Here is a 27706-nt window from a genome sequence, read left to right as displayed (position 1 = left end):
GCGGAAGAGTACGTAATTATGTAATAAAATTACTATATATATATAAAATAAAATTACCAATTATTTTCCAACTCATTAGTTATATACATAGCTAGCTAGCATTGTCCATTCACCGTTAGTGCAGAGAAGCTCATGCCAAGTAGGGAGCACTGTCTTCTTCTATCCTGGGTGGATATAAGACTTAGCATGAGTGAGGGGAATTCTTCCAGCCACTCAAAATTTCCGTGGATACTATTTAGGACAGCAATTCAGACTTTAATGGATGCTATCTGGGCATTTTAATTAGCTGTCATGTTGTCTTGTTAGAACTCACTCTTTTACTCCCATGTGCTCGCTATTGGACCACAAATTGATGATTTCCTAATCACCTCTTCCCCTCCTCACCTAAAGTACTTCAGTCAGAAGCTGCACTTTATTGTTATCCATAAAAATTAGTTGATTAATTAAATTCTAGTAAGCATGAATTGTTCAATTCATTATTGTAAGAATTTATTTAAAAAAAATTCAAGAAAAACAGGTTTTAAATTATTAACATGTAATTTTACATATCATGATAAATTTATAATCACATTAAAAACTCTGATGTATACTAAGTATATATTTCAAAATCGCATAAAAGATTTAAATACAAATATATATAGCATACAAACTAATCATATAATATATCTATGTTTGAATTAAGATAAAATACAAATTTCATGTTTGTTGAAATACTTTAAAATAATTAATAAAATTTTTATTTTTGTTAAGGATGAATATTTTATCAAAATTATTGGTACTGATTACCCTTAATAAAAAAAAATTAAAACCTTAATCGATAAAAAATAACCAAATTCATGCTCGTGCCCTTATTTAAGCACACATATGTTGGTTAAACTTATAACATTTTATTTAAGTTTATTTATGAGCATCCAACTTTTAAATAATTAAACTATCAGATATTTATATATTTTTTTATATAAAATAGAGAATTTTAAGTTTCACAATAAACATCCTGACTAAGAGTTTTTAAGATTTATATCTTATTTATCTATAATTTATTTTAATTATATTAATTTTTTATGTTAAAGAACTTATGTAAAAGAATAATTTTGAATAAAATTTTGATCCAAAAAAAAATTAAATAGAACCTACTTTAAATTTTATCTCAAATATACCAATTAACCATCTTCAATAAAAACAAATCCCAACATATTTATCCAATCATCAAGCAGAATTTTCAACTCTATACATATCATCACAATATTAGCTTTGCAACACTCCAGCCAAAGATTGACGGTATCATACATGTCATTGTCATTATATATATATAATTGACAATTGTTATCACAGAGTATAAATTTATATTTTAGAAACATTCCTTTAATTTTTAGCAATGCCTTGTTAATTAGAATTGTATTTTTTCGTTGAGACAATGATCTAATAAATCAGGTTTTTCCAAATGCTTAATTCTTCATACCTCTGATATTATTTGATGAGTAATTGAGTAGCCAACAAACAAAAAGAATAAAAGAATAAACCTTTTGAATTGATTAGAATACTATTATTATTAATTAACAAAAGGAAAATTCTTGTTGTTTTGCATAAGCACGAACGGGACTCCCAGCACAAATTAAAAGTGTGGTCCTAGCATGTCCAATTTGCACCATACCCAGGTTGGCAATTGTGTACAAGTTCTATATAACCCTAACAAAACACCCAGAAAACACACTCAAAATCCAATAACCAATACCATTTTGGTGAAAATGCTTCTCTTTGTCTGTCTCTTTGCTCTCCTGTCTTCTTCCTCCTCCCATGCAGCTGATTTCTGTGTTGCAAAGCTAAAGGGTGCAGGAAATCCTGCGGGGTATGCCTGCAGAATGCCCTCAAAGGTCACAGTCGATGATTTTGTGTTTACTGGCCTTGGCGTTGCTGGTAACACTACCAACATTATCAGCGCTGCCGTGACCCCAGCTTTTGTACAGCAATTTCCCGGTGTAAATGGGCTTGGTCTATCCATGGCTCGACTAGACCTAGCACCAGCTGGTGTTATCCCAATGCACACTCACCCTGGTGCATCCGAAGCCTTGTTTGTTGTGCAAGGTATGATCACTGCTGGATTCATCTCCAGCTCGGCCAACACTGTCTACGTGAAGACTCTTAAGAAGGGTGATGTTATGGTGTTTCCACGGGGGTTGCTTCACTTTCAAATAAATGATGGTGGGATAAACGCAGTCGCTGTTGTTAGCTTCAGTGACCCTGATCCTGGCCTCCAAATCACTGATTTTGCGTTCTTTGCCAATAACTTGTCGTCGGAGTTGTTGGAGAAATCCACTTTTCTTGATGATGCTCAGGTTAAAAAGCTCAAGAAAGTTCTTGGTGGGACTGGCTAGGCTAGCTTACTAAAAACTGTTTCATCCATTTCTTCATGTGTTTTCATTAGACTAAGTAATACGTGTGGTTGTGTTCTCATCGATTGTTTTTCATTTTTTGCAATTTTGTTTCGTTTTAATTTGAAAGCTCCAATTGATCTAGTGTATACAATGTTTCGCATAGCCAGAATTTAGAGCACAAGAATCTAGTTTCTATTTTATATGGACAGTCCAATGTTCCTTCTAGCAAGAAAGAAAAGAGAATGCTGCAGTTTTATGTTAGATTCTTCAGGAAATGGAAAACAAATTCCAAGTACTGCTGGATTCATGTATTTTCTTGGAAGCTAAGATAATACGAGTACAGTTTTTATTATAATCAGGTGTTTGGTGTAGCAATAAAAATTATTTTTTAAAATATTTTTTATTTAAAAATATATTAAAATAATATTTTTTTATTTTTTCAAATTAATTTTGGATATTAACATGTTAAAACAATCTAAAAATACATAAAAAAAGTTATAAAATAACAACTAGATAATGATAAGCTTATAAATTAAAAGTTTATCATTAAAACCTTATTATTTTGACATCAATATATATATATATATATATATTTTTTTAAAATATCAAGATGATAAGTCAACCGCTACGTAAAACAATCTTTAAAAGTAGGCAATGCTAGGCCACTGGATAATGATAAGCTTATCGTTTCTTTTATGACTTGAAACGACTATGCAATTGAATAAGCATTATAGGACAATCAATTCAGATAACAATTTCTAATGGTTATCGTTGAGTAAAAAATACGATGTCATGTAGATCATCAGTAGGCATGGATAACCCTAATGCAGTTTGGTAGGTCTCCTAAGGGGGTGTTTCACATTGTAGGTTGGCCCTACTTTTTAAAATATTGAATTTTTTTTTTGTAATAAATTAATTTTATTTTTTTTTGTTTTTTGATTGTTTTAATATGCTAATTTTAAAAATATTTTTTAAAAATAAAAAAAAAATATTTAAATACATTTACAAACAAGCAAAAATTAAAAAGTAACATCTGTCATACTCCTAAACAGATATTTATTATAGGAAGTTGTGAGAACATTTAATACTAAGTTCTAACCATACAAAGAATAGATGGAGGAATTTTTTATATATATTCTAATAAGTTATTTGGATATCATATACAAAGATCCTAATACTTTCAACTTCGAGAGATATGACATTTAGTTAGTACAAGTCCCTCTGCATTACTTCGACATTATTAAGATGCATTATTCAAATCGGATATATAATATTGTTTTACATTTATTAAATACAATAATAATTTTATTGTGAATGATGACTACTAATTAGTTTTTAATATATGTATATAGATTAATTACTTGATATGAAAAGTAGCAAAAACTTCAAGACTTTAGGGAGGTTAAGCGTCTTGAAGTAATATTAATGAAAGATGAGATTGTTTATTGTGAGAGTGTTGAGGATGTTGGCTCATCCACGAGCATCTCAGACTCATCCACGAGCGTCTTAGGCCCATCAGCAAGCGACTCATGTTCATTCATAAGCTGAGATGATATTGGTCATTCTCAAGCCTACATGAGTATTAACTCGGTCTTGGATGCATGCATGGATAGGATTTGGGCTTGTCGGTGAGGAATACAAATCCTAGGCCCAATCCAGAGTCCATTAGTGGGACACAGATCATGAGCCGAATTATGCGATGCTGATCTCGGGCTCGTCAATATTTTTTTCTTTTAATTTGTTTTGGTTGTTGACGTTCTAATGATTTTTCCTATCCTTAACCAATATTAATTCTTTACGTATAACATTGCAGGTCCATTTACGAGCCTGTTTAAAAGTATAGTATTTATTATTTTTTAAAATATTTTTATTTGAAAATTTATTAAAATAATATTTGTTTATTTTTTAAAAATATTTTTTTTTATATCAGCACATCAAATACATAAATATAAAAAAAATTAATTTTTAATTAAATCCAACTATATACGCTGGCAGCAAGGATCTCACTATTTTAATTTTTGATTGATTACAAAGAAATGACATTTTGGTGCGGACGACCTAGCTCGAATATTTTACCTTCAGCCTGCAGGGTGCGTGCTCATTTATACACTACTTGCCAGATGGCAGCATGCGCTATGATGTAGTAGGCAGACCTCATATTTTTTAATGTAAAAAAAAATTGTCATGGCAATACAAGTGTCTATAAAAAAATACAGCAGTTCATTCATATGATTATGTTTATGAGCTCAACTACTAATTCTAATACTATTAAAAAATTCCAATGATTTAATATATTAATAACTTAAAAAAATATATCAACTCAAATCATTTTAAGTTAGCATGTCAAATCTATAACATGATTGTTAAACCGAGATAATTTTATTAAACATTAACCAAATAAAACTATAAATTTCAATTATTAAAAAAAATAAGATGCTGTCTAATTTTAGAACATGAAAATCATACTTGTTTTTGCGTTTTAAACGTGTTTTTAAAAAAAATTAATTTTTTTTTATTTTAAATTAATATTTTTAGATGTTTTCATATTAATATAAAAAATTAATTTTAAAAAAATAAAAAATATATATTTTAATATATTTTTAAATAAAAAAATATTTTAAAAAAATAATCAAAACCATTCTATGAAAGTAACCAGACGCCATCTTTGAAAAGTGAGACGCTATCTTTGGAAAGTGAAAGAGTATCTCGTATAGATTCCAGCACTAGAGGAGGTACAAGTACATTAAATACCACAATTACTTTCAGACAGTGCATATTTTTGGTGGGTAATAGTTAAGCAGAGGACAGAGATCTATGGAGTTGTCATCTTGGATTGACTTCCTGATTTAATTTGAGACTAGATGCTATTATAATATAATTTTGAAAAACTATAATGATACGAAGTAAAAAGGGAAAAACATATATTTTTAATTAAAAATATAATTTTTTATTCACGCATTTCTTTTTTACTTTGATGAAAACATATTTCTTTTTAATAAAAAAAAAATGATTTTATAAGCAAAAACTTATTAGGATCATAAAAGCTCGTTTCAATTAAAAAATAAATAATAGATGATTTAAAAAAAAAATTAAAAACAATAAATTTTAGAAAATTATATAATTTTTTAAAATAATAATAAAAATAAATAATATCAATAAGCAAATTATTTTAAAAAATTCTACAAATCAATCTAATACTTAATTATCCATAAAACAATCAATAATATTATCATAAAAAACACTAATTTTGTTTGAAACAATGGCATGATTGTTTTTCTTAGCAACATGTTTTTTTTGAATAAAAAACAATGATAATTAAAATAAACATTTGTTAAAAAATCAATCAAGTAGAAAAACTATAACTCTTCAATCTAAATCCTATTTCCTTATTAATACATGTTTTTGTTGTTTTAACAAAAGCATGTTTGTAAATTTAAAACACTCATTTTTAAATAAAAATTTATTCTGTATGTAATTAAAGAAAAAAATCAATTAACATAATAAAATCATATTAAAATTGAATTAAAAATAACAAAAACAAAAAACAATTACTTTCATTGAACATTCATGAACATATATTTATTTATTTTCATATTATATCCATGATAATTAATAAAATACATAAATACTATGATTTTAAATACCATCCTGATTGAATCTAGCTGACTTTAATGTAATGTAATGATTGGGTTTGCTTGTCTAACAATTCAAGTTTCAAGAATATTTTGAACATTTTCTTTATAATTTGCTTTGCTTTTCTATACAAGCACCAGATGCTTAAAGCTTCCTTCTTTCTGCTAACATAATCCCTTGAAAGAAGGGTAAACTGTACATAATCTCCTTCAACCATTGCTGAAATTAATTTTAATTCCTAAACTAAAAATTCCAGATTTAACTTAGTCTACTGTTAAACAATCTGTTCAAGGATGAAATACCTTGCTTGCATGTCGGAATTTGGAACACTTTTTCTCCGCATTCTCTTTGCTTTAGTACTCCTGAAGCCATCAGACACGCTTTCGCTGCTGCTAGGAGATGCCTTTTTCAGCTTCACACTCAATCCCATGATTCCATATCAAGCCGCAAGGTAAAGCTTGACATTGCCATGGAAGACTGCTTGACAACTTGCTATAAATCAGATGCAACTACGGAACACCTACAAGTGAAACCTTTCAGAAACTGATCATAGCAGACCCGTCCACTAAAGTTGAGCTTCATGTCCTGTTTCCATCACTCCCCAGATTCCACATCGGGTGTGAGAGAGGAAGATCTTAGCTGTATAAATTCCAGGAAAAATGACCCTCAAAGCGATTCATGGGCCTAGCAATTTTGGGTGCCGCGGTGCTGAAGTTCATCAGTGGTGCACAAAGCTGAAGATCTTTGGACACCTTTCCCTTCTCTGGCATCGTGGCTCAGAGCAGACACAATCATGCTGCTTACTCCCTGGAAGACAACAAGTTGTGCAAGAAAGTGCTTGGTTATTACTCAGAATTGCAGTGCCTCGGAACTCCAATTCCTCTTGTTCTTGTCAATTCCACTGTTTATTTCTGGAATTATCAAGTATGGAGAGAAGACTTGGGTTCTCACGTGCTCAACTACCAAGCAAATATTAGAAACTTTCACTCAGCAGCTTCTTTGAAGGAACCAAGGAGCCAACATCCTCCTACTGGTCAATAATCTCCATCAAGCTGCTGCTTACTCAAAGTTCGTAGAGGTTGAGCTCGGATTCATGTATGACATGCTCTACGTACATTAAATTGTCCATTGTTTCTTCTCAACCGGGAATCTTTCTTCATAATATTAGCTTCTCGTCCTAAATTGCGGCATTTCTCACTTCTCAATCATGCCTCCTTGCAAGAGGAGACATGTCTGTGGCTTGTTTCTGGAGGAGCCTTCTTCTAGGGGAACTATCCTCCAACATAAAATATTGGATCAACAATCCACCAGTGAAGCCTTCGTTCTGGCAAAGCCACATTGCAGATATAATTTACCTTTCGATTTCTGTAGCAAGGATTCATGATCATAATCCTTCAAATGTCCAAGTGAAAGCACATTGGTTGGTATAAAATATATAGCCTGTGTTGAACTAAAAATATAAAAGACCATCCACCACCAGGTTCTTGCTCTTACCGACCTAGAATACTGTTTAGTTGAAGAAGGGAGCATGGCTGCATAAAATAAATGGTGGAAAATATGTAGAGCAGACAGATTATCTACCATGAGTATTCACTCAGACACAATATCTGCCATACCAAAGCAAATCTACACTGATGCTTAACACTGCTCATCAGCTACTTATTAAGTTACTACCTTTGTTTTCTGTTAGTGGTACTTCTTGAGCCTCAGAACCATTGTTTCAGAATAAGCATCGGTGGCCTCCTAATCTGAGGCAAGCTTCATGTCATGTATAGATTTTGTTTTTTCAGGCTGATTACATACTGAAACCTTTATGTACTTGAATGTTAAAATGGGATTCAAATTTTCTGTTATCATATCTTGGCGGATAGAAATTAATTCAATTATCTCTACATTTACTGTGTTTTTCTTTTCTTTCTTTCTTCTTCTTTATAGAATATGACCAACTTCGGGAAGAAAGTGTTACAAGCAAAGATAAATCAAATTTTACCCACATCTCAAGCAACTAAAGTTTACTCAAAACAGCGAAAAAATGTCCAGGTTTTGAGAGTTCCTAATGATTGCAGCACATTTAGAGTATGCTGCTCAAACATATATCTTCTTCAGAAATGCTAATTGATCACAAGACTTGACATCATCTGTTCTTTCAGCCTGGTAAGAAAAAGGAAATGAAATCTGTTCATCAGAAAAAGGAAAATTGCGATCATTTGAAGTTTTTTGCAATGTTTAGTTTTATTCGAGAACCTCAGGCAACAAAAATTGAAATAAAATAAAAAAGAAAGGATTTGATTACGGACAGCAGGTGTTACTATTTACCTGAAAATAACAAAGCAACAATGGAAGAGTCAAAACTGAGAAATGATTTGGTCGAGGTTCATTCCACTTTGGTCGGGCTCAAGTCATAGAACAAGAGGGCTCTTAACAAATTCTAAGCAACAATGGGGTATCTTTCATGGTAGTCCAAAACTAGAAAATTGGTTGTAGTGTGTTCACGGGTTGTCGTTCTATAATTTGATGAATTATAGAAACTAGATAAAATATTATTTTGTAATTAATTATTATTTATTTAGATTAAATCTTATATAGACAATAATTATATGAATCTGATCAATTATAAAAGTCATATCAAATCTTGTACAAAATTATCATATTTTTTTAGAATATAATTGTTAGTTATTCAAGTCACTATCTATTTAAGACACTGTTTATTTAGAACCCTGCCTATGTATTTTCTCCTCCAAGAAGAAGAATACAAACGTAAGATTCAGCCTGTAAATACCATTGTTTTCTACATACTGGATAGGTCTATTTTAATCCAGAGACAAAACCAAACCACAAATGGTACAAAACAGAACCAGACATGAAGTTGCAGTTTTAAATTAGCAACGACAGAGTTTGCCGTCTCTGAGAATCCAAATAGTCAACACCAATCACAATTCCCCAAGGCTCTTTCTGCGAACATCATCGTTGCATAGATCTCAACCACTCTGACATAACAAGAGAATAAGTTAAATAACAAAAAACAAAATAAGAGTTTATGTTCTCTAGTCTCTATCTCCTATGGCTTAAATAAAACATCAGAACCTCCAAATGAACAGCACACCGAACCCTATAGAATATGCTCTCAACCGTCTCCTTCCTGAAAGAGAAATTAAGTATACGAGATCTGTCCTCTGTTCCATTGCACCTTTTCCATCCTGTGTCAAGCAGAAATGACCATCGAAGAATCAGAGCCAAGCCATACATCAGATCACGTATTGGATTGGCTAGAGGATTCAGTATCGTACGTGCCATCTTTCTTTGATGATCTGTACAACACAGCCGATACCGATCCCTATCAATGGTGGGATCAAGCAGAAGAGATTTACCAGGAGCTAGTCAACACCGACGCTAGTCTCAGCAGCAGCATAACCACGAGCACCACCACAAATATCAATACAACTAGCCTAGTACCACCAATTACTCCCACCTTATCTAATCACCCACAATCGACCACTTCAAACAAGAAACGGAAAGATCCTGAAGAGCCAGTTACCAAAACGTCCCAGAATCATCATCAGAGAAAGAATCCAAATAATTGGATAAACAAGAAACAGCAAGATGGTGAAGCAGTCGTAGTAGTGAAAAAATCAAATGGAAATAAGAAAACCACCAACAAGGGTACAGGTATTAACGGCAATAACGGTAACAACAAGGAAGGGAGATGGGCAGAACAGTTACTCAATCCTTGTGCAGCCGCTATCCCTTTTGGAAACATGTCACGGGTGCAGCACCTTCTCTATGTACTCCATGAGCTAGCCTCATTAACTGGCGATGCTAACCACAGGCTAGCAGCTTATGGTCTTCGAGCACTGACTCACCACCTATCATCCTCATCAACCTTGTCCTCAGCATCTACAGGAACCATTACTTTTGCTTCTGCTGAGCCAAAGTTCTTTCAAAAATCTTTAGTCAAATTCTACGAGGTGAGTCCTTGGTTTGCCTTCCCTCACAACATTGCTAATGCATCTATCCTTCAAGTTCTTGCACAGGAACAAGATCCTAGGCGAAACCTTCATGTTCTTGATATTGGGGTATCCCATGGTGTGCAGTGGCCTACACTTCTTGAGGCCTTGACTCGCCGTCCTGGAGGACCTCCTCCACTAGTACGCATCACAGTCATCACGGCCGCCTCTGAAAATGATCAAACCACTGAGACCCCGTTTTCAATAGGTCCACCTGGAGACAATTTTTCCTCCAGACTACTAGGTTTTGCCAAGTCCATGAACATCAATTTGCAAATCAAAAGGCTTGATAACCACTCATTGCAAAAACTTAGTGGAGGAATAATAGACGCCAAACCCGACGAAGCATTAATAGTTTGTGCGCAATTCAGACTCCATCATTTAAACCACAACACACCAGATGAAAGAACTGAGTTCTTGAGAGTTCTGAGAAGGTTGGAGCCAAAAGGCGTGATACTCAGCGAAAACAACATGGATTGTAGCTGCAACAGTTGTGGGGATTTTGCAACAGGATTTTCAAGGAGAGTAGAGTATTTATGGAGGTTTTTGGACTCAACAAGCTCAGCTTTCAAAGGCCGGGAGAGTGAAGAAAGACGGATGATGGAAGGCGAGGCAGCAAAGGCCTTGACAAATCGTGGAGAGATGAATGAAGGAAAAGAAAAATGGTGTGAGAGGATGAGAGGGGTGGGATTTGTTGGCGAGTTGTTTGGAGAAGACGCCATTGATGGAGCTCGAGCACTGTTGAGGAAGTATGATAGTAACTGGGAGATGAAAGCGGAAGCGAAAGATGGCTGTGTGGGGTTATGGTGGAAAGGGCAGCCTGTTTCTTTTTGCTCCCTATGGAAGTTGGACATGAAAGGAAGTGAGTCGAAACTTTAGCAGTATCTTGTTCTCTTCATGTCCATGTGTTATGTTTTTTTGGTAGACTATGGAAGTGCTTCTGTTACAAATCGTCTTTGATATTGTTAGTGATGATAATACACAAGTGCAGCACAAAACATTTGCTCCTTTCGAGCACTATGTAACCTACTACCTTCTCCTTCGACAGGGTTCGATAACAATGACAAATTCCCTTCCAATCTCGAACTTCCCCATCATAGATGCAAGTACGAAAAACCAATTAATTGGCTCTTGAGACTGTTTTCACCGACCGAGATGGCTGATATCTGCCAGTTTTTCTCAAAAAGGAAAAATATCCAAAGCAAAAATAACAGGTCACACGTCACAACAGCACAGTTTCACAGCAGAAAATATGGAGTTCCTAAAGATTGTTTCCTTTCTATAGCTAGACAAAGTTTATGTTGATGCAGTGCTTGCCTAGACAGACGAAGAAAGTGTTATTGATGAGAAATTGAGAACAGAAGAAAATTCGATGAGAAGTCAACAATTGGTGAACATTCGGACACAGACAACCACCAATATAGCAACGAACAAGAAAAATAACCCAAAAGAAAGGAGCATTGCATCTCGGAGAACAATAACCAAGACAAACATCTCTTGGGAGTGTAATTGACCATACCTTTCAAATTAGTATTTTTTAAGAAAATATCCAAATTAATATTTTTTTTATCATTTTAATATATATATAAAACATCCTCCATCACAATTCTAAACCTTACGTGAATCCCCTGGCAGTACCACAAGTACGGGCTGTTCCGAACACATTAAGACCACAATGGTCCTTGGAACTCAGCAGGACATCGGGTTTTCTTTTCTTTTCTTTTCTTTTCTTTTCTTTAGGTCATTTTCGGTTTTTCCTGATTAGTATCATCATCATCCTTGTAGTGTTTCGTTAGGGTAGTTTAAAAGCGAGTAATATAGACCGAGCTCTATTCCGTGACATGGAGATTAATTGAGCTACCTTCTATACCACAGATATACACTTAATACAGCGTTATGTTACATAAAACAGTAATTCTCTGTAACTCAACATTCAAAAACCCTGATAGAATTTCGGATTGCCTGCCTACAGAGAGGGCATTTGGGGGATACCTCACGTTCAACTGATATAGCACAGAAATGACAGCATGCAAGATGCCCGCAGGGAATGAATGCAGATCGCCTTCTCCTCGTCAAGCAGATCACACACAACTGTCCATCTGGCACATCGCCTGCTTCATCTTCATCAATCCGAGAGACATCTGCATCAATGGTAGTATGGCTCGGCAGGTGAGAGTGTCTTTGCCTCCACGCTTGCCATTTATTCCAGTTCCTAAAAACAAATTGTTCTTAATGATTAAGATAATGAATCAGATCTGATAGCTAGAACTTGATTGATTATTTCTGTTCATAATTCAGCCGTGACAGATAAGCATCAATTTTTTTCCCTATTGACATGTGACTGAAATAGAAATCCAAGTGAAATGCAAGAAAAGGGGCAAACACTTCTGCAGCAAATAATCTTTAGCAGAAACTACTATACCTCATAACAGCGAAGCCAAGGACCCCAATTGAAAGTGAACCAAGAACAATACCACTCCATAGCTGTATTTTCTCCTTGAAGGCAAGATCTGCCACCATTTGATCTTTGGTAATGTCAGCCCTGCAACATCCCAGAAGAAAAGTTATTTCATTGACAATGCTCCAAGAACAGGAGAGAGAATATAATATCATTGATTTCATACAGATACTCAAGTCGTGGACATAGGAGACTGATTGAAAAATATATTCAATGATCCACCATGGCTTCATGGGGTAAGCACCCCAAAGTTTTTGAAACCAACAAGTAAATAGTCATTCTCACACACCACCATCATCAATGTTAACAGCAATGAATTAATGTAATCTCAACACAATCCCATATGCAAGGGGAAGATGTAAATCACAACTGCAATGCGTGTCTAACTACAAAACCCAACAGGCTATTTTCCAAACCAAGTCACTTACAGAAAATAGGGAAGATCCTTGCAAGATTTTATCTCAGGAATTCCTTTTTTAGAATTGCAAATGCCAACAGCACTGATACACTTCCCTAATGGCAGGATTTTCTCCTCATGAAGCACCCCAACCTTCAAAACAGAACAGATTATGCTGTCAGGCCTAGCAAGGACATCTAAAGGAGAAATGCAACGGCAGAAATAAAGCAATATAAGTAAAAGACGCATTAAAATTATTTTAAGAAAGATAAAGCAGCACCTAGAATTAACAAATTTGGAACTCACAGGGTATTCATGACCAAAAAGTGCCTGAATGAATGTATAACGAGAAGCAGCAATGGGTTGCAACTGATGATAAACAGTTGTAAGAGGAAGGGGGTGTGTTGATCCGACCATGTTCACGATAACATAATCAGATCGTGGCCATTGAGCACCTTCAACTAGTATAAAAGGAACCTAGCAAATAAACAACAATGCATAAGGTTAGTCCTTCCCATCAAATCCACCAAATAACCCACTTGACAGACGCTCAATCCATTGAACAATCTAAGAGAAGCAAAAATCTACATAAAATGACCCAAGGGAAGAAAATTGGCAAGTTAAAAGAATTCACCGTTCTTAATAAGGTTGTTTCTTGTTCTTTCAAAGATCTGCCAAAGATAGCCCGCAACTCGGAAGTCCATCCTAAAAAGCCCTTCCATTCGTTGTATATACACTGACGAACATAAACCGAAAACATGTACATATGTATATTAGCCTTTCTTGCAACTTGTGAAATAATCAAAGAAACAGCCAACAAGACTCCCAAAACAGAGCTTTCGAGTTCAGTTCCTTGTCAATCTGAACAAATGCAAAATTTTTAGTCCTGCCCAATAATCAAGTAATGCCTGTGTAACAATCTAAACATTCCTTATATACACAGAATCTTACAAAAATCAGTCTCTATCACCTCCCAATTTCTGTTCTGTTTTTTCTTCCAAGGAAAAAAAAGAAAGCCGCAGCAGACTACAAATTCTGGGTTGCAAAAAATAACAATAAATAAACATTAAATAAATAAAAGGGTACGTACAGTTTGAGTTTTTTGAAGAATAACCGCCTTATAAGCAGAATTATCCGAAAGCAAGACATTAGGGGCTCTAAAGCTCTCCTTCCATGTCCATTCAACGGCTGATTTAGCCTCAACGATTCCTTTGACAATTACGAGGTTATGCTCATTGTCCTGGCGGTCTTGATCGTGATTTTGAAGGAGCGATCGGAGGTCGGAGACGGAGAGAGTGGGTGCCTTGCTGATTTTGGCAAGGGATTTGGAATTTGCAGTGTAATTGAGAATTGAACGTACGGCCGCGTAGGCAAGCGCTGCCCCGAGAATTGCTCCGTCGAAGGAGAGAGCAAGTTGGGATAGCAGGGCGGCCAGTGCTTGCTCATGGGAACGTGATGACATTTTTGTTTGTATAGGGGCTCGTTGTTCATGTTTTATTTATTTATTTATTTATTTATTTATTATAACGGTGGCATTGGGAACTGGGAAGAGGTGTCTTGCGTCGGATGGCAACGATACAGTTTTCTTGATATTTATATTTAATATATTATTTATTAAGTAAAAAACAATTAATATTTATATGAATTATTATTTATTATTTAATAAAATAAAATAAAATAATTAATATATATAGTTGAGTAGGAATCAATCAAATTCAAATTAAATTACCCCAAATACAAAAAGCATCTATTTTTTCACTAAAAAACAAAATAATAATTTTACTTAAACAATTGTGGGGTGAAAAACACACACCATATGTTTTTGTTAATAAAGTAGTAATACCACTTCTGTTTTTTCTTTTGTGGTCATAGCTGGGGCCTCACAGCCCAAGAACAAGACAAAAATTCAAACAATAGTTTACTGAGATTTATTACAGCAAGATCATCCTTCCCATCCCATTCTCAACCTCAGCACGACAAGAAAGAGTAAATCGGTCTGATAGCATAAACCCTTTTGTCTTACTGGATTATATCTGGTGGAAAAATCTTACATGATATAATTCCTATTACTTTTTTTTTTTTTATTCGAGAAACCTCACTCCCTAAAAAGCATATTTTGTGAGTACAAGTGAGCGAGTAAAACCCCGGTTGTTCCAGGTTCTTACAAGAAATACACGGCCTCACTTATAATTCCTAATACACTCGGCTGAAACTGGATTTTTCAGAAACTGATGGGATATCTTTGGATCGACCCAAAACAAAAGATGTTATCAGATCATTCACAGCATCGGGCGACTCTATATTGGCCGCATGGCCTATATCCTTGATTATCTTCACCCTTGATCTTGGTCCCAGGTGCCTGTGATCAACAACAATCAACAATGGAGTTTTAATGATTGTCACTTCAGAATAAAATTCGTAAATGGTGAAGGCTTGAAAAACTAGCAGTGATGTGTTTACAGTTTACCTCTGCAATTGATAGGCCAAGTTTACTGGGAACACATTATCCTGATCTCCCCATATTAGCAGTGTTTCCTTGAAACAGCGAATAGCAGAAAATGGAGATTAATTAACAGCAGTTGTTTTCACTCGAAATGATTCCTAAAAGTTGAACAAAAAAAAAAAGCATACCTGTGTTAGAATGGGAAGGCTTATATCAGCTTTTTTGGCCAGCAAGTGCTCCAGCAGCTCTAATTTTTCCTTTCTCTGATGATTAACCATTGCCTAGAAAATTAAAACCTGAGGATTTTATCAGTTCTAAACTAAATCCCACGTTAATTATCAACAAAACCATATTCTAGCAGGCATGCATCAGTTAAACATAGAATTATGTAGTTGATCTAAACTGAACCCACGTTGATAAACTCCTGAAGGAATATATCAGGAAGCCACCTCAAGGGCTTGCACTTGTATACTGATAGGTTCACTAAGAACCTTAGATCTTGTGGATGTTCAGGCAAAAGTACCGCTGCTGGATCTCTTCCAATTTTCTTGATCTGCCCCTCTATCTGATCATCACTGGAACCTAACCCACTACTCACAATCACGACCTTCTCCACCTCCTCTGGAAAAATTTCAGCCATCCGATATGCCACAAACCCTCCATAGCTAATTGAGTACACGGAGAACCTGTCTACGCCCAATCTTTTCAAACATTCAGCCAAACACCTTGCTTGGAAAGTATCAGTTCGGCCTGATCTCTTCGAAGAAGACTTGCCAAAAAACAATAAATCTGGAACATACAAATTGAAGTTTTGCGACAGAGAACCCACTTGATAGACAAATTGCCACCGCGCATCGCCACCATAGCCATGGATCATGACTAGATTAGGTTTGTTGAACCTCCTATGATTGGAGGTCCAAAAATGCATCGTGGTTTGATCGTCTAAATCAATGGTGAAAGGTGAAAGGCCACATGATCTGAAGTACAATGAAATCACTGTATCAACTATGGTGAAAAAAATCGGAATCCGTTTCAGGCAAAAGAAACCGGTTTGGAGGTACCGAAAAATGGCCAACGCGGTGGAGAGATAGAAGGTGAAAGGGTGCAAAATCTTGGCTGAGTCCATGGAGAGATCTTTGGGATTGGGATTAAAATATTATGTTGTATTCTTATTAGTAGAACTTGAAGCCAACATAATGAGGTGGATTGATAAGAAAATAAAAAAACTAATCTGATGGGCATGCGATTGCCAAATACTATCAAACAAAAAAAAAACACAGAATACTCCATGAACACATCCACTTGTGTTCGTATCCCATGATTCCTTCACTCCTGTCAGGAACATGTCTCAAATATATATAGTAAGCTATTTTATGTACTTTCTTTTATGCAAACCTTGTACGTTTCACTTTTCACCAGAAAAATAACAATAACAACAAACGAATGTTTGAATTATTTTATATACTAATTTTCAAAAAATTGCTGATTAAAAGTGATGCGTGCAATACACTTAGGAATGAACCCAAAAGTCATGCAAACATTACTGGTTCATCTAACTTGAAGAAATGAAGAAACATAAAGCCGTGATAACATTAATTTAAAGGGTACGGGCATATAGATTTTTTACATATAGGAGATTATGTTCATATCAGAATAAAATTTAGCAGAAGTTTATGGTAACTTTTTTTTTATTTATTTACGTGGATGTCCGGGTCAGCTTGCGCGCACCACGACTAATCTCACTGCTCACTGAACATCCTGCAAACCTAATGAGCATGTAAGGCACCGCGGGGTGACAGACGTGCACAATGAGGTTTGAACCCAGGATACAGAAAAAGAGAATAAATCCTTTTAATTACTGGGTCAAGACCTCAATTGCAACTTTTTTAATTTTATGTGAAAGAGGCATGGTGAACTCGTAGATTAATGAGGAAACGATGTTACAGTGAAAACAGAGCCACGGGGGCACTGAAATTTAGCGTAAGTTTAGAGTAACATTTGTCATGTCCTGCTCCACGGTGATTTGCCATTTGGCATATTCAGAAAAAAAAAATCAGCACCAAAACTGCTCAGAAATCTGTGAAAACTGTTTTAAAGTTTCATATACTGTGTCTTTGATGGGTTCTAACTATACACAACCTTAAAAAGATTTTAGTTGAGTGGACTTGTTGTAGGAAAACTCAGTTTGTGACGAGGCAACATCCACTACGTTTGCTTTGTTTTCTTCTAAGCTAGTAGCTTAGAAGAATCCTTCAACTTCGATTCACCACTTTTGGTTTGTTTTCTTCTAAGCTACCCTTCAACTTCGATTCACTATTTCAATTTGATCATACGTGTAAGGATGGTAGGCATTGCTGAAATTCAATTGAAACCTCCCCGGAAGACTCTTCCAAAAATTATTCATAAACTTGGTATCCCTATTAATAGATTTAGGGATCCCATACAAATGAACCAAATGAACCGTCTTTTTTAAGAAGAAGATGAGAAATAAAAGGAGTAACCATAGTTTTTCTACGAGCAATAAAATGAGTCAATTTAAAAACCTATTGGATAGGCTGTCAGCCGCGTTGTCACGAACTCCTTCTAGGAACACATATTACCTTTAATTGTAAGATAATTGAAAAAAAAAAAAAAAAATTCTAACCATGCAATCACTACCCGGTAGCATTAAAAGGTATTTAATCACACTTTCAAGCAACAAATATATATCATGCAAAAAACTTATTTAAATTATCTCAAATTTTATTTAAGAATTAAATTGTAAAATATTAAGGGATAATAATGTAACATATGCATTATTTGAGCAAGTTAAAATAAAAAAAATATACAGACCCAACTTTTGAGTGAGAAGTGAAGTTCAATAATTGTTAGCAAGTAAAGAGTAATAAATGTTTGTCAACTTCTTGTTACTACAAGGATCTGAATAACTTAGTTTAGTGTCTATAAAAATATTTTATGTATACATTTATGTGTCTAAACTCAATATATAAATTAGTATAGTACATACCTTAAATACTCATCTTAGAAGGTAAATTTTTCCTACAAGAGAAAATAACCTAAAAGCACCTAAGGCCTTTAAACTTTTTTGCGCAAGTATTTGCCAAATAGTTTTCTCCACAGGATTTTGCATGTATATATATAGCAAAAAAACTCTTAGATGTAAATAATTCAATAACCATTGTATAAAGTAATGAAAAAAAAATCATCAACAATAAACAAAAATAAAATTGATAAAACCAAGCGAAAAATAAAGATTAAGATATCTAACATCGTAACACGAGTAATTTACCTAGTCATGTTTAATAAATTTCTCTATCAAAATAAATTTTTAATAGAAAAACACATAAAAATTATAATAGAAACCGACACACATATAAAATTTATTGAACATTAATTAAAAAAATCAATACAAGGTTGCAAATGTGAAAAATCTTATAAAAAAAATCAATATTAAAAAAAATAATCTATATAAAATTAAGAAAAAAACCACAAATAAATCATACTCGCCTCTCTAAAAACTAAACACACCTAATATCATCTTAAAAAAATCATAATCTAATTAAAATATAAACCAAAAATTTAATAGAAACAATATACACAAATAATGCATTATTTAAAAAAATATATATATATATATATATATATATATATATATATATATATAAAGAATATGAAAAAAAGAACTGGGTCAGACGCTTCTAAGCCTAGTAAGTCAAGACCAGTGCTTGGCCCAATAAAGCAACAGCCCGCACGCGGACTCTTTTTTTAAAAAAAATTAATAAAGCAGACTAAATAGTTCAAAAATAAAATGACATGTTGCCTACATTAGCAGACGACGTGTCACCTACTCCAACCCAAAATCCGACCACTGTTGTAGCTAAAAAAACAGGGCTCTTTACTTTTTCACCTAAAATCTTATTTTCAATCTATTTTTAACTCAAAACACCTAGCAAACACTCTAGAGACCTAGATCAACCAATTCATGGCCGCCAAAAGCCAAAAAGACCACCCTAAAACCCAAAATCCACCCGAAATAAAAATTCTTCTCAAACTCAAATTTGTTGTTTTAAGTGTTTCGAGGTAAAAAAAGAAAACATAAACATAACCCTCCTTGTCATATGGAACCTTTTGACATAAACCGTTTTAGTGGTTGAAATCTTCCCTGACAACCACTTTTTTTTTAGACCAGAATCTCACGACTCCCTCTCTCTCCTCCTAACAGAAAAGGACTGGAAAAGAGAGAGAGAGAGAGAGAGAGAGAGAGAGAAGAAGATGTCTTGAAATTCAATGGACGAGTCACCTAATACTTGTATGATGGATTAAATAAATGTTTCAACGAAACTTTCAACCCACCCCATATGCTACTCGAGATTTTCATTTTAATCCCTTAGCTTTCAATTCAATCCTTCCTCCTAAAAAAATATGTAATTGGGAGTTAATTTGGGTTTTAAAATATCAAGTTACGTAAAATAAAAGTTCAAGGACTAAGATGAAATTTTTTAAAAAATACATTGCTACAATGCACAATAAATTATAAAAGAATGAAGTATGTTGATTCCCAGTAAAATACTAATGAATTTTAGTTATTGTTATAATAATTCATCACCATTAAAATAGAATCAATAGCATGTTGGGTGCAAGCAAACCTAATATCAAGTCTATGCTAACATCCACTAAATGAGAATTTGATATGGGTAATGAGTGTACAAACCAGCATTGATAAGAGTGTGTCATTGGACCATTAACAAATATTAATAAGTCTCTTCATAAATCAAATCACTTGACTCGATAATTTAATACAATAACAATAAAAGGATACAAAAGCCATCATCTTGTCACGTTCAAGGTGACCCTGCAAATCATGAATAATATTTTTCCAACGGAAACATTCTAAAACACACAACCACAAACTTCAACACAAGGAAAAATTAACCATCTAGGTGGTGGCCTAGTGGTAAGAACTTGGAACCAAGAGGTTTACTTCCTCTGTGGTCTCATATTCGAGCCATGTGGTTGCTCATATGATGGCCACTAGAGGTTTACATAGTCGTTAACTTCAGGGCCCGTGGAATTAGTCGAGGTACGTGCAAGCTGACCCGGACACCCACGTTAAACTAAAAAAAAAAAAAGGAAAAATTAAAAAGCAGGCAGTCACCTCACTCACCATTATCATCCACCTTATAATAAATTTACCCAATGGAAGAATCTCTTAGGTATAAATTCTAAAAAGTATCAAAACCCATGACCTTACCTTGATGAGCATGGTGCTGAGGAGAAAAATGAGCTTAGTGTTCCCATCCAGCATGCCAACAACTCAACTTTTAGTGTTTATTGATGTACTCTAAAAGCTTGCGATTAGTGGTAAGGATGGAATCATGATGCACCAAATAATATTATCAATACTTCATTAACAGAGCAAAAGGATAAAACTTTTATTATTATTATTGGGTGTTTAGCCAGTTTACTTGCATTTTGATTAATTTCACTGGCCCTACAATTAATAATTATGTAAATCTCTAGTGGCTATTATATTAGCAATTATAGAGTTTAAACCTAAAATCACAAGAAAAACAAATCTTTTAATCCTAAATTTGTATCATTATAACACCTACTATATAATTAGAAAAGGATAAAATTTAAAGATCTTGGATGGAGTAGTTCTTCTTGGATTTTGATAGTTTTTCATTGAAAAAACGACATGGGATATCCCTCTTAGTTAAGGACACCTCCAATTCATAAACTCGAGGAATCATAATCAACCACAAATAGCCTATCAAAATCAAAAAAGGGAAAGGACAAGAGTTTCAATCTTTTGCTTTACCAGCTACAAGGTGGCGTTTTCTATCTCCATTAAGTAGAAACTACACCCTTTGAAACACTCAGTGATAGGTGTGATCAAAGAGCTGAAATTATGGATGAACTGACTATAAGAAAAGGTCAACCCGTTGAAAATCTTTACCACTTGCCATCTTTTTTTTAGAACTACAAAGGTTAGGATTGCACAAGGGTTCATAATCGTCATATTGTGTCCCTTTTTCAGAACTCCACCACTTGTAACTTTTTAGATTTTTTAGTTACAAGCCTGTACGTTGGTTTAGACAACAAGCTCTTTACCCAGTTTGTTTCAGCCATATAAACCACCCTTTTTTTTAGGCAATAACACCAAACATTTATGCTTTCAGTTCTGACAAAAAAAAAAGATTTCAGAATCGGAGTGTCCCATAGGGAGATTAGGGAGCTACATGACCGAGTCTCGGTGGGCAGGTTGATATTGCATCAGCTACGCAGAATGAAACCATAAGTTTCCCGTTACGTCAATGAAAGAAATGTCTTTCTAACAGGCTAATGGCAATTTTTTTCACACGACCAAAGGTCGTTGCATTAATTTTATGAGAAATTATTAAGTGAACTTGATTGTTAATTGTTGAAGGATATATATCATTCTTTTTAGCAAAACATCAACTTTAAATAAACAAACAGCTACAGTTGTAAACAAGATCAAGGGAGACAAATATATATAATGAGTGATTAATTTATTTTCATGAAATTATTTTTTTTTTAATATTGATGTTATATTAATGAAGACAACATCAGCGTTAGTTGGGAAATAGGCTCATGGTACCGAACTTCAGGAAATAAGCTTAAAAAAAACATTGTGTGTGCTAAAGAACTCCAGAAGAAATTATAGAAAAATTAAAAAGACTTGGCAAGATTACTGAATCGCAACTTTAACATTAGATGAAGCCCAGGAGAATCCCCTCATTCGTGACTGAACTTTTTATCGTTGAGCAAATTTCCTGTAGAGCCAACGTGCTGTGTAAAGGATCATTTTTTTCAGCTCCTTTGCGTGCTTGGAACTGAAATCAACTCCCTAATGTGAAATCTTCAAGAGCTCGACAACTGACCTTAAGATGTTTCATCCCATAAAAAACTTCAAGCTTCAGCTTTTTCAGACGAGGAAATTATGATTTCGTAAATAAGTCCAAGAGGGACGATTGTTGATGCAAATATCCACCAGAGAAAGTGACAACGTTTGGAGTGATTGAAACCCGCCAGTCATGACTTTGGAAGGAAGTAATTTGACACCAGATTCAAGATTCAGAGATTTCAATTTCAAAACACGTAAAGAATAACTCCTTATAACCTCACAGAGGAAATTAAGGTAATCATCAGTAGTAACCTCCACATCAAGTTCATGAGCATTATGCCTAATTGCATTATTGATCAAACAATTTAGATGCAAAAGGCTCAAGTATTAATGGGGACACCAAACCCGAAATATTATTTATGCACGCGAATGATCATAGACAATGGAGGATAACCCAAACAGTTGAGAGATTTGGCTTTAACTTATGTTTTGGGTTTAATTTATATGAACTTTCAGTTGAGTTTTATTAATTTGGCTTTATTTGTTGGGTTTGATTTAATTATTATTGGATATTTTATTTAGTGGGCCATAAGCCCAATCGCTTATTCTAGTTAGGGTTTTAATATAAATACCCTACTTTTCTAAATGTTAAGGAACTTTTGATGATTAATGAAAAATTGCAAACTTTGCATATCTCCAATTCCCTTTCTTCCTCTTCTTTAGCTTCTTTCTTTCTCTAAAGCTTCTTTCTTTTCTTACTTTAATTCTTGTTATTTATTGTTCTGCATCAAATTTGGTATCAGAGCACGGCTTTTAATTGTTCTTACAATTAAACGATCTATGTGTTTATGTTTAACCCTAGATTAATCTGGGGAAAAAAAAGGGGAAAAGTGTACTGTTCTGAAAAAAAAAAAAAAAAAAAAAAAAGAACAGATCTACACTGTTCATCTTCTCCACCAGCAAGCCGCCACCAACCGTCACGCCAAATTGTTGCAGCGGTGCCTCTCCGGTTTTAGCAAACAAATCAGCAACACAGACCACCAAACGCAACCACCCACCCATTACAGACCATTAACACCATCAGCCCCCCGGTAGCAGCACCAGCCGCAACGCCACCGTTCATCAGCGACAACGGATCAACAGGCCCCGTCCAGCAGCTACACCACAAATACCACCGTCGTTTCCCTCGCACCGCCAGATCCAAGCAAAATCACGAAGCCCCATCAGAATCAGCAAGCTTTGTGCGCCGTCGCCGACAGCAGCGGCAACGAATTACAGAAAGCAAGGAAGAAGGAAACAAAAGCTCTTCACACAAAATAATTCACCCTGCCATGTCATCACCACATCACCTAACACGTCATCACTCTGGAGCAGCATCCACGTCATCCGACACATCAGCATGAACAGCCACGTCACTGTCCACCACATAAGCAGACCTCACCACATCACCCCTATTGCCATGTCATCTGAGGTCCATCCGCGATCGAATTTGACAATTTGAATCTTGGTCGGTAAATTACTCTACTTTTCGGTTTGTTGATTTTACCTTTTTGGTATTGCACTTAGTATTCGAAGTTATCATTAATATTACTTTTGTGCCAAAATAAAATAAAAAAAATCTCACTTAGCATTTTTAATTGTTAATTATGTTCATCAACCTCTTTCATCAGTGATAGCTAATATCTTATTTTATTTGATAATTATGAATTCTTGCTTATAACAACGTGTTTGATTAATCATTTACACTTAAGAATCTAGTATTACATGCTTACAATTTTATTAGTGTAATTTGTTCTTGATTAATCTCCACATTTAAGGAAAAAAAAAGGATAAAAAAAATTAAATTAGTTTTATTTTTGTATTGTGACTTCGCTTACAAGAACCATTTGTGATCTCAATTTCATTTCTAAGTTAGTCTTGCATGCATTTGTGTCATGATCATCTAGTGTCCAAGCTTAAGTTTACACTTACTGTAGACTCAACCTTTAGTGATACTCTTACGACCATTTAAAGGGAATTGCAAACTTAGGTGATCAACATGTTTCGAAGAATTGAGCCCCAAGATAGTTTTCGAACAAAGCACTCAAAGACCAATAAATATCACAAGAATAATCCTTATGGACAAGTTCACTCTGAGCGCCACCAATATGATATCATTTAGGTTACTCTAAACACGATGACTTTGATGAGCGAGTCTCGAGTCCTAACAAAATAGAAGCCCCTACTTTTGATGGTCGTCATGACCCTTGGATATTTGATATGTGGATTCGTGATATAGATAGATTCTTTAAGTGACATAACTTGTTTGATAATAAGAAAGTTAAATTTACTAAGATGAAACTCATTGATGAAGCCAAAATTTAGATGTTGAGGATTGTTTAGAGATGAGAGGTAAACCTCCTATAACTGATTGGATCAAAATGAAACAAAAACTTTAGGAGAAGTACCTGCCCCAATCTTATAGGAATAAACTCTTAGACCAATGGAACAATCTAAGACAAAGGAATAAGTCTATCAATGAGTATATAACGCAATTTAACGATTACATGATTAGATGTGCCATAAGAGAGAATAAAGCCATGACTTTGTGTAGATTTTATAAAGGCTTGAAAGATGATCTTAGAAGAGAAGTTGTATTTCAAGGTGTATCTACCCTTGACCAAGCTTATACCTAGTTAAAGACTACAAGTTGGTCACAAAGAATCAGTGGAAGAATCGTCAAGACTCTTATAGTATCCCTACTAGGTCCCAATTCAGAAGTAGTGATTCTTTGTTAGGTGCTTCACCCCACAGACATAATCCTAATAGCGCCCAACTTTGTAAGAAAGATAAGGGCAAACGAGTTGTCAATGAACTGTCTAAAGTGAGTTCAAAGGTTAAGTGTACTAATTGTTTAGGTTTTGGTCATATCTCTTTAAATTGCACCTCTAAACCCTTAATCATCCAAAAACATAAGGATATAGGTAAAGAGGAATATTGTAGTGTTGAAGTGTATGAGCCAAATCTTGAGGATTTTAGTGACCTAAATGACGAGGATGTGCAAGAAGAGGGACCTAACACAATGAGTCCACGTGAGCTTGAGAATGAGGTTAAGAAAGAGCCTGATATGTCTGCTTCAATGGTAGAGGAAGTTTTAGGGAACTCTTCAGTGGAATCGCCTATAGATATAACTATGATCTTAGAAGAGTCTCATGATATTAGTCCTCCTAAATTACATGATTCCTCACCCAATATGCTTAGTGTCTAGCACATCATAACTTTAGAACAACATGTTAAGCTTTTTGACCCCTTATCACATGTACGTGATGAGGAAGATGAAGATAATCCTAGTTTACTTGATTGTGTTCATACCATATCTACACAGGTTTCAAACAATGTTTGTCTCATTCCACACCCTCAATCACTTAGTGTTCATAGCTACAAACCTGAGAAGCCTATAGAACACCTTCCTATATCTCCTCACGATAGGATGTCTAAGTCAGTTAAGTCGTTTCCATGTAGGGTTCATAATTTGCATATTGAGATCATGAAACAAATTCAAGCAAGTAATGAACAATACAAATTTCAAACTGATTTACTTAAGTATCATGATGCACTTAATGTTGGAGATTATTTCATGATACAGATTAGACCTGAACGGTGTCATTTGGAAACCGATCATAAATTGCAAGTAAGTAGTGCTAGACCATTCAAAGTGTTGCAAATAATTAAATCAAATAATTATGTCATTAAATTTCCATTAAACTTTGATATTAGCTCTACTTTGAACATGAAAGATCTCAATATTTATAAAATACAGCCTATTCCTAATGCTCCTTTTGATACCCCTACCTCATTATCCATATCTTTGGCACAAAAGAAACATATTAATGCTACTTTGAATGCACAAGTTGTTTTTACCAGGGATGGTGAACTTCAGCAAATCCCAGTATATGGGCTCAACAACCAGATTCAGACTATACATGAATTATCAGAGAGACATCACAACAGCTTGATCTTTATCTTTGAGAGCGTTATCGGAGTCGCCTTGGCCTATACTCAACATGGTCGAGTTCTTCCGACCCCGGGAGAATTGATGGGGACACCAAACCCGAAATATTATTTATGCACACGAATGATCATAGACGATGGAGGATAGCCCAAACAATTGAGAGATTGGGCTTTAACTTATGTTTTGGGTTTAATTTATATGAACTTTCAGTTGAGTTTTATTAATTTGGCTTTATTTGTTAGGTTTGATTTAATTATTGTTGGATATTTTATTTAGTGGGCCATAAGCCCAATCGCTTATTCTAGTTAGGGTTTTAATATAAATACCCTACTTTTCTAAATGTTAAGGAACTTTTGATGATTAATGAAAAATTGCATACTTTGCATATCTCCAATCCCCTTTCTTCCTCTTCTTTAGCTTCTTTCTTTCTCTAAAGCTTCTTTCTTTCTCTAAAGCTTCTTTCTTTTCTTACTTTAATTCTTGTTATTTATTGTTCCGCATCAAGTATGCTCTAAACCGAAGGGTTCTTAGATCAAAATGCTTGTCCCGGTGGGCTAAAACACTGGTGATGATGCTCAATGACAGATTGATATGATCTTTTTTGGTTAAGTTTTGTTGGATAACAAGCGGCAATAGTAGGGCTTATGGTGGTGAAATCAAGATCAGGGAATGAAAACCATAGAGATCTCCATATATCGTTTTGATAAGATACTGGTTTGAGCAATGAGTTTAATAGGAATGTGATGGAGGATAGTGTCAGGGAGATCACTGATTCTGTTAATGTAATGGTTACCTTCATCTTTTTCCGCAAACCCAATAAGCTTCTTGCTTTTGGAAGATCTTGTTTCCATTGTAGGCCAATGCATTAATGGTGGTTTGTTAGATTGATTCTTTCATGAGTTGCAGATTCTTATGGTTTCCAAAATATATAGTGTTGAATCTCTCAGCGTTTTTAGCTAGTTTAGATCAGGGCTTGAAAGTTTCCAAAGAGTGAACTCTGAGGTACGAACATGAAGAGAGCATGAACATGTTTTTTCAGCTTACACTATCCTTCATTTTTTAAAGTGGAAAGAATTCTTGAAAACAATTATAATGCCTCGTGGTGTTACCTTCTTCCTCTCTATTTCTAGAATATAAGTTATACTCAAAATGCCACATCCAATAATTATTTAATAAATATAATTAATGAAATTTGAGTTTTTCACGTAGCAATAAATACATCAATTTAAATAAAAACATATGATAAAAAGATAGATTAGAGAATAAACTTAAATTGAAGAAGAAATTACAAGCAATTAAATTAGATTTATTGAGATAGATTGAAGACTTGTTCTAAAATATAAGAACAAAGTATAATAGTCTTTTTACTTTATATTAATTGGATCTAGCTAGCTTTACTTAAAACATATGTATCTCTCTCAATTGTTTTAATATGATGATTGATTTTTATTACAAAAATATGCATATGATTCTGAATTATAATATGGCTAAAATATAAAATTATAATTTTAAAATAGAACCAACAAAGTTGAAGTAGATA

General features: G+C 34.3%; 4 protein-coding genes across 4 annotated transcripts; 2 read left to right on the top strand and 2 right to left on the bottom strand.

Annotated features, from left to right (window-relative positions):
• Nucleotides 1-1658: 1658 nt before the first annotated feature.
• Nucleotides 1659-2580, top strand: LOC118034828 (auxin-binding protein ABP19a). The gene has a single exon (XM_035040249.2). It carries the CDS (start codon nt 1746-1748, stop codon nt 2370-2372), a length of 627 nt encoding a protein of 208 aa, XP_034896140.1. The 5' UTR covers nt 1659-1745; the 3' UTR covers nt 2373-2580.
• A 6510-nt stretch (nt 2581-9090) lies between these two features.
• Nucleotides 9091-11088, top strand: LOC118034829 (protein NODULATION SIGNALING PATHWAY 1). The gene has a single exon (XM_035040250.2). It carries the CDS (start codon nt 9218-9220, stop codon nt 10886-10888), a length of 1671 nt encoding a protein of 556 aa, XP_034896141.1. The 5' UTR covers nt 9091-9217; the 3' UTR covers nt 10889-11088.
• A 722-nt stretch (nt 11089-11810) lies between these two features.
• On the bottom strand, nt 11811-14389 carry LOC118034830 (E3 ubiquitin-protein ligase SPL2). Its single transcript, XM_035040251.2, has 6 exons — nt 13955-14389; nt 13499-13600; nt 13171-13341; nt 12896-13017; nt 12432-12551; nt 11811-12221 (listed from the first exon to the last, which is right to left on the bottom strand). Exons 1-6 carry the CDS (start codon nt 14324-14326, stop codon nt 11936-11938), a joined length of 1173 nt encoding a protein of 390 aa, XP_034896142.1. The 5' UTR covers nt 14327-14389; the 3' UTR covers nt 11811-11935.
• Nucleotides 14390-14682: 293 nt separating this feature from the next.
• Nucleotides 14683-16628, bottom strand: LOC118034831 (uncharacterized). The gene is made up of 4 exons (XM_035040253.2): nt 15720-16628; nt 15496-15588; nt 15332-15399; nt 14683-15223 (listed from the first exon to the last, which is right to left on the bottom strand). Exons 1-4 carry the CDS (start codon nt 16431-16433, stop codon nt 15058-15060), a joined length of 1041 nt encoding a protein of 346 aa, XP_034896144.1. The 5' UTR covers nt 16434-16628; the 3' UTR covers nt 14683-15057.
• Between the last annotated feature and the right edge of the window lie 11078 nt (nt 16629-27706).

Source organism: Populus alba, chromosome 1, assembly GCF_005239225.2.
Source record: "Populus alba chromosome 1, ASM523922v2, whole genome shotgun sequence".
Lineage (NCBI taxonomy): Eukaryota > Viridiplantae > Streptophyta > Magnoliopsida > Malpighiales > Salicaceae > Populus > Populus alba.
This window is presented reverse-complemented; position numbering and strand designations above follow the sequence as displayed.

Bases quoted from the DNA above. Each gene is read 5' to 3' on its own strand.
- LOC118034831 (XM_035040253.2), bottom strand. From the start codon at position 16,433: ATGGACTCAGCCAAGATTTTGCACCCTTTCACCTTCTATCTCTCCACC. The intron at 15,589-15,719 runs GTGGGTTCAGTT...TTAATTTTCTAG, and splicing joins TCCTTCAGGAGTTTATCAAC to GCAATGGTTAATCATCAGAG. The intron at 15,224-15,331 runs GTAAACTGTAAA...TGTTGATCACAG, and splicing joins TTGGCCTATCAATTGCAGAG to GCACCTGGGACCAAGATCAA.
- LOC118034830 (XM_035040251.2), bottom strand. From the start codon at position 14,326: ATGTCATCACGTTCCCATGAGCAAGCACTGGCCGCCCTGCTATCCCAA. The intron at 13,601-13,954 runs GTACGTACCCTT...TATGTTCGTCAG, and splicing joins TTCTTCAAAAAACTCAAACT to TGTATATACAACGAATGGAA. The intron at 12,552-12,895 runs GTAAGTGACTTG...GGGATGTTGCAG, and splicing joins AAGGATCTTCCCTATTTTCT to GGCTGACATTACCAAAGATC.
- LOC118034828 (XM_035040249.2), top strand. From the start codon at position 1,746: ATGCTTCTCTTTGTCTGTCTCTTTGCTCTCCTGTCTTCTTCCTCCTCC.
- LOC118034829 (XM_035040250.2), top strand. From the start codon at position 9,218: ATGACCATCGAAGAATCAGAGCCAAGCCATACATCAGATCACGTATTG.